General features: G+C 60.0%; 1 protein-coding gene across 1 annotated transcript in view; it reads left to right on the forward strand.

The window, feature by feature from the left end:
- Positions 1 to 172: 172 nt before the first annotated feature.
- B4galnt3 (beta-1,4-N-acetyl-galactosaminyl transferase 3) overlaps positions 173 to 4,603 on the forward strand; it is a 17,359-nt gene continuing 12,928 nt past the window's right edge. Inside the window, exons 1-4 of the mRNA XM_013023614.1 lie at positions 173 to 311; positions 825 to 931; positions 1,368 to 1,445; positions 4,505 to 4,600. Of these exons, the coding sequence (XP_012879068.1) occupies positions 173 to 311; positions 825 to 931; positions 1,368 to 1,445; positions 4,505 to 4,600 (420 nt within the window). The remainder of the gene's footprint in view (positions 312 to 824; positions 932 to 1,367; positions 1,446 to 4,504; positions 4,601 to 4,603) is intronic.

Below are 4,603 nucleotides of genomic sequence, written 5' to 3' on the forward strand. Positions count from 1 at the left end.
CAGACATCTCTTCCCCTCCTCTCTCTCTCTCTCTCCCCCTCTCTCTCCCCCCCACCCCTGTACACTCATGTGGAACTGACGGCCACCTCTGACGTTCTTTGTGCTGAGGCTGGATCTTGGCGTGTGGCCCAGGCTGGCCTTGACTTGTGATCCTCGTGCCTCCGCCTCCCGAATGGCTGGCATTACTCCGTGTGCCTCGGAGCCCGGCTGCGCTCTGTCGTGGGTCTGGGTGGCCGCCGTGTCCCCGGGGTGCTCACGGGGGGATCTTGTGACACTTCTGTTGACAGCCAACCACCCTCTGGCCCCTGGCCGTACTCTCTGCTGTCTGACTCCTCTTGCGCAGTGCCAACCTTCACGCACATGGAGGCGTGAGCCCCACCCCGGCCCGCCATCTTGAGCTGTAGTGGGGGACAGTGAGACCCTGGGCCTCCCCCGTCTCCTCCAGCCTCCCTTTAAGGGAGCTGGGGTGGGAGGCGGGGAGCCCAGCCCCATGGCCTTGTGTGCAGTGCGTTCGGGGTGCTCCCCAGGCTGGCGGAGCCCTGCAGGCCTGTGGTCCTGGTGTGTGGCCCGGGGCATTGGTCCACGTAGTCCAAGGCCACTTGTACCACCCCGTGCACGGCGGGCTGACCCGTGGGCTCTGGCTCTCCCCTCCTCCCCGCTTCCTTTGTTCCCCTTCCCAGACATGTACAACCCCCCCCCCCGGGTGCCATAGCTTGTTTGGGGCGAGGAGCAGCGGGCACTCTGCCCCATGGGAGGGAAGGCCGTGTCCCAGGCCACCTAGTTTGGGGAAGGCGCTGAATTCTCTTCTCCCGTCCCTTCCACAGGATACGGCAGCTGGCGAGAGCTGGCCAAAGCACTGGCCAACAGGAACATGCCGGTGGTGGGTTCGAATCTCCAGGTGTACGGTCCACAGAAGCTGACCGTGGTCAAGGTACGGGGCGGGAGCTGCCCACCGCCCCAAGCCAAGCCTGCGACGGGCATGGCTGCCCGAGGCTGGGGCCTGCGGAGCTGCGGGCAGGGAGCGTGTGTGATGTCCCTTGTTGAATCAAGTCAGCCATCGCCCATCTGGGTGCAACCCAGGGGGATACTGAGGCAGAAGGGGCGCACAGCCCCTTTCCTCCGAAGGACCCGACTTAACTACAACAAAAAGCATTTTTTCCAAGTGGGACAGACGCTCAAGCCGATTCCGAGAAGGGAGCAGAGCTGAGCAGGTGGCGGGGTCCCCCCTTGATGAGCCCCCCCGGACACCAAGCCGGTCCCCTCTGCTTCTCTGCTGGCGTTTTCAAGGCCCCCCTCCCAAATCATGTGCCCCACCCCTAATTCCTCACCCCCAGGTTCCCACCCAGCTGTCTCTGTCCTCACCCTAGGACCAAGAACCCGACGGGGCGGGCAGCAGCGGCAGTAGCTACTTGAAATGGAACAAACCCGTGCCCTGGCTGTCAGAGGTAAGGAGGTCGCCACGCGTCCCCGGCTGAAGAGGGTTCAAAAAGGCCTTGTTGTGGGCCTGGGGATGTGGCTCAAGGGTTAGAACACCTGTCCAGCTGCGCGCAAGACTCGAGTTCAAATCCCAGCACCTCAAAAGGAATCTTTTTTTAAAATAATGTTAGAGAGGCTGGAAAACTTTTAGTGGCTATTACGGTACAAAAACACAGTATTTTACACACGAGCGCACACACACACTCACACACACACGCACACAGGTTTTGTGTCACCATCGTAAAGTGGTCACCGTGGTTAGCTTTTCATAGCTGCAACACATACGTACCCAAGCCTGGCCCTGCCATTTGGGCCTGTTGCAGCCCTGTACCTCGTGGTGGGGACACATGGAGGAAGCTGTTCTCCTCATGGCAGAGAGAAGGCCCTAGGCCTGGTGACCCAGTGACCCTGTGCGGCCACGCCCCCAGTGACCTCACTTCCTCCACTAGGCCCCCTAGTGAAACAAGGTTTCACCCCTTGTCAGTATGGCTGTGGACCAAGCTTATTGGCCTTTAGGGAAGGAAGGCCTCTTTCCTCTTCCTACTTCTCCTGCTCCTCCTTTTCCTCCTCTTCTCTTCCTCCTCTCTCCTTACTCCTTCTTTCCCTCCCTCCTTCCCTTCTCCCTCCTTCCTATCTTTCCTTCTTCCTCTCTTTTCTTTTCCTTTCTCCTCCCTCCCTTCCTTCCTCCTCCCTTCTCTTTCTTTGTTAAGACAGGGTCTTAACTTCAAGCTGGCCCAAAGTCCAAATCCTCCAACACCAGCCTCCTGAGTGCTTGGATTACAGGTGTGTACCACCGTGTCTGGGTTGGAGAACATTTCAAGTCCAAACTGTAACCATAGTTTATTATTTTTTATGGGTGGGAAACGCAATGCTCAGCACAGCAGCCTGACTTTCACAGCCATGCCAATCCCTCGTCTTAAAGATAACGAGCTCCCAAACTACCTTTCTGGGGCCATTAAATCCCATAAGAATTTGCAGGAAGAAAGGACTTCATTGTTAAGTTTTTTTAAAAAACAAAAAACAAAAAAAAACCCTTAACTGTGTAATAATACATCGCTGCTGGGCGCCGCTCGCTGGCAGCTTCGAGGAGTTCTGTCGAGCAAAGGAGGCACCGCCACCCACACCCCTGCGTGATTAGCTCCCAGGCCGGTAGTGCGACCTCCTCTAACGCCCAGAGGGGACCCGTCACACACCCACTGCACCCCAGACACCGCTGGGAAGAGAAGCTGACTCAGATAATTCGGTCAGACCTGTTTTAATGACAGCTTGGATCATTTTTCTTTTCTTTCAAGACAGGGTATCCCAGATTGGCCTTTAACATGTGACCCTCCTACCCCAGCCTCCTGGCTGATTTTTCCTGTGTGTGTGCGTGTGAGAGAGAGAATATGTTCTGATTCCAGTAGGATTAACATCTACAAGAACTAGTTGCTGTTTTAGTTCCTGTGTATGACCTCTGGTGGTCGTCTTTCTTTGGATTTTTCCCCCAGTGGTAGGGCTTGAACTCAGGGCCTGGGCGCTGTCCCTGAGCTCTTTTGCTCAAGGCTAGTGCTCTGCCACTTTGAGCCACAGCTCCACTTCCGGTTTTCATTGGCGATGAGAGTCTCACGGACTTTTCTGCCTAGGCTGGCTTTGAACTGTGATCCTCGGATCTCGAGTGGCTAGGATGACAGGCCTGAGCCACCCGTGCTCAGCTCTGGTTTCATATGTTAAAAACGTTTTTGTGGGTCGTGGGGCTTGAACCCAGGGCCTGAGCCCCGTCCCTGAGTATTCTCCCCCCACTGATTCTCAGATCTGAGCAGGTGAGAGCCACTGGCTCAGATATTAGAAGTGGTTGAGGAGTGCTTGGGTGGGGCAGGGGCCCTGGGTGTGGGCAGGGATGTTGTGGGCGGGGATTTGGGTGTAGGTGTGACCTTGTGGGCGGGGCCTTAGGAGCCATGGGCTAGGCGCCAGGGAAGGCTGGTCAGCCAGGGTGGGGTATTGATTGTTCTGTCTGCGGGGACCTGGACTCAGGACCCCCTGGATGGGCCCAGGACCCCCCCCCCGGGTAGGCTGCAGGTGCGGATGACTCCAGAGAGGGAGGATCCGCCTGGCAGGGGCAGCAGGTCCAGCGGAGGTTTTCTCCAGTGGGAAGGCCCTGCAGCGCTGCTCACCCTCCCCATCCACCCCTGCCTGCCCTCCCCGCCTCCAGGCCGGGGGAGCCAGTTCATCTCCTCAATGTCCCCTCCCCTGTCTGCGACAGCAGCCACAGGCATTTTCCCCATGACCCCTCCACGAGTGGACCTTGCAAGACCCGGCTGGACGAGGGAGAGGGCAGCCAGACTCCCTCCCCCCCGCCCTCCCCACCAGCCCCCTGGGAAGACAGACAGCAGCCGCTCGTCTCGTGGCTGGACGCCAGGACTGTCCCCAGGAGTGGCACAATGTCCCCATGCTTTCCTCCCGCCGCCCACCCACGGCCCCTGTTCCCAGGCCGACCCCAGGGCCAGCTCGGGGCCTCCCTGCTGAAGTGCGGGCCAGGGAGGGCAGCAGGTCCTCAGCTGGACCCCAGCTCGGCTGCGGCTCTCAGGCCCTGTCCCCCCACGCCCTGTCACGGCGCTGCCTTCCCCGGTGGAGAGCATGCCAGCCTCCGTGCGCGTGTGTGCGCGTGTGTGTGCGCGCGTGCATGCGCGTGTGCGCACGCGAGTCCTGGGCGTGCACCCGCACACCGCAGGCCACGCCCCAATGATCTAACTGTATCCTCTAAGGCCACGCCCCCAACGGCCTTGCCTCTGGTATCGCAGGCCACGCCCCCAATGACCTAACTTGTTATTCCCAGGCCACGCCCCCAATGGCCTCAGTTCTGGTATCGCAGGCCACGCCCCAATGACGGAACTGTAGCCTCTAAGGCCACGCCCCAAAGGCCTTTCCGCAGCCCCGGCCACGCCCCCAGTGACACAACTCCCGGCACCATCCGAGGCCATGCCCCGATGACCTGGCCGCACCCCGGACCCCGTCGGCCCATCCATGCCCACCCCCATCCCCCCCCCCGCAGTTCCGCGGCCGCGCCAACCTGCACGTGTTCGAGGACTGGTGCGGGGGCTCCGTCCAGCAGCTGCGGGGGAACCTGCACTTCCCGCTGTACCCGCACGTG

The sequence above is a fragment of the Dipodomys ordii genome, unplaced genomic scaffold (genome assembly GCF_000151885.1).
Source record: "Dipodomys ordii isolate 6190 unplaced genomic scaffold, Dord_2.0 Scaffold69, whole genome shotgun sequence".
Lineage (NCBI taxonomy): Eukaryota > Metazoa > Chordata > Mammalia > Rodentia > Heteromyidae > Dipodomys > Dipodomys ordii.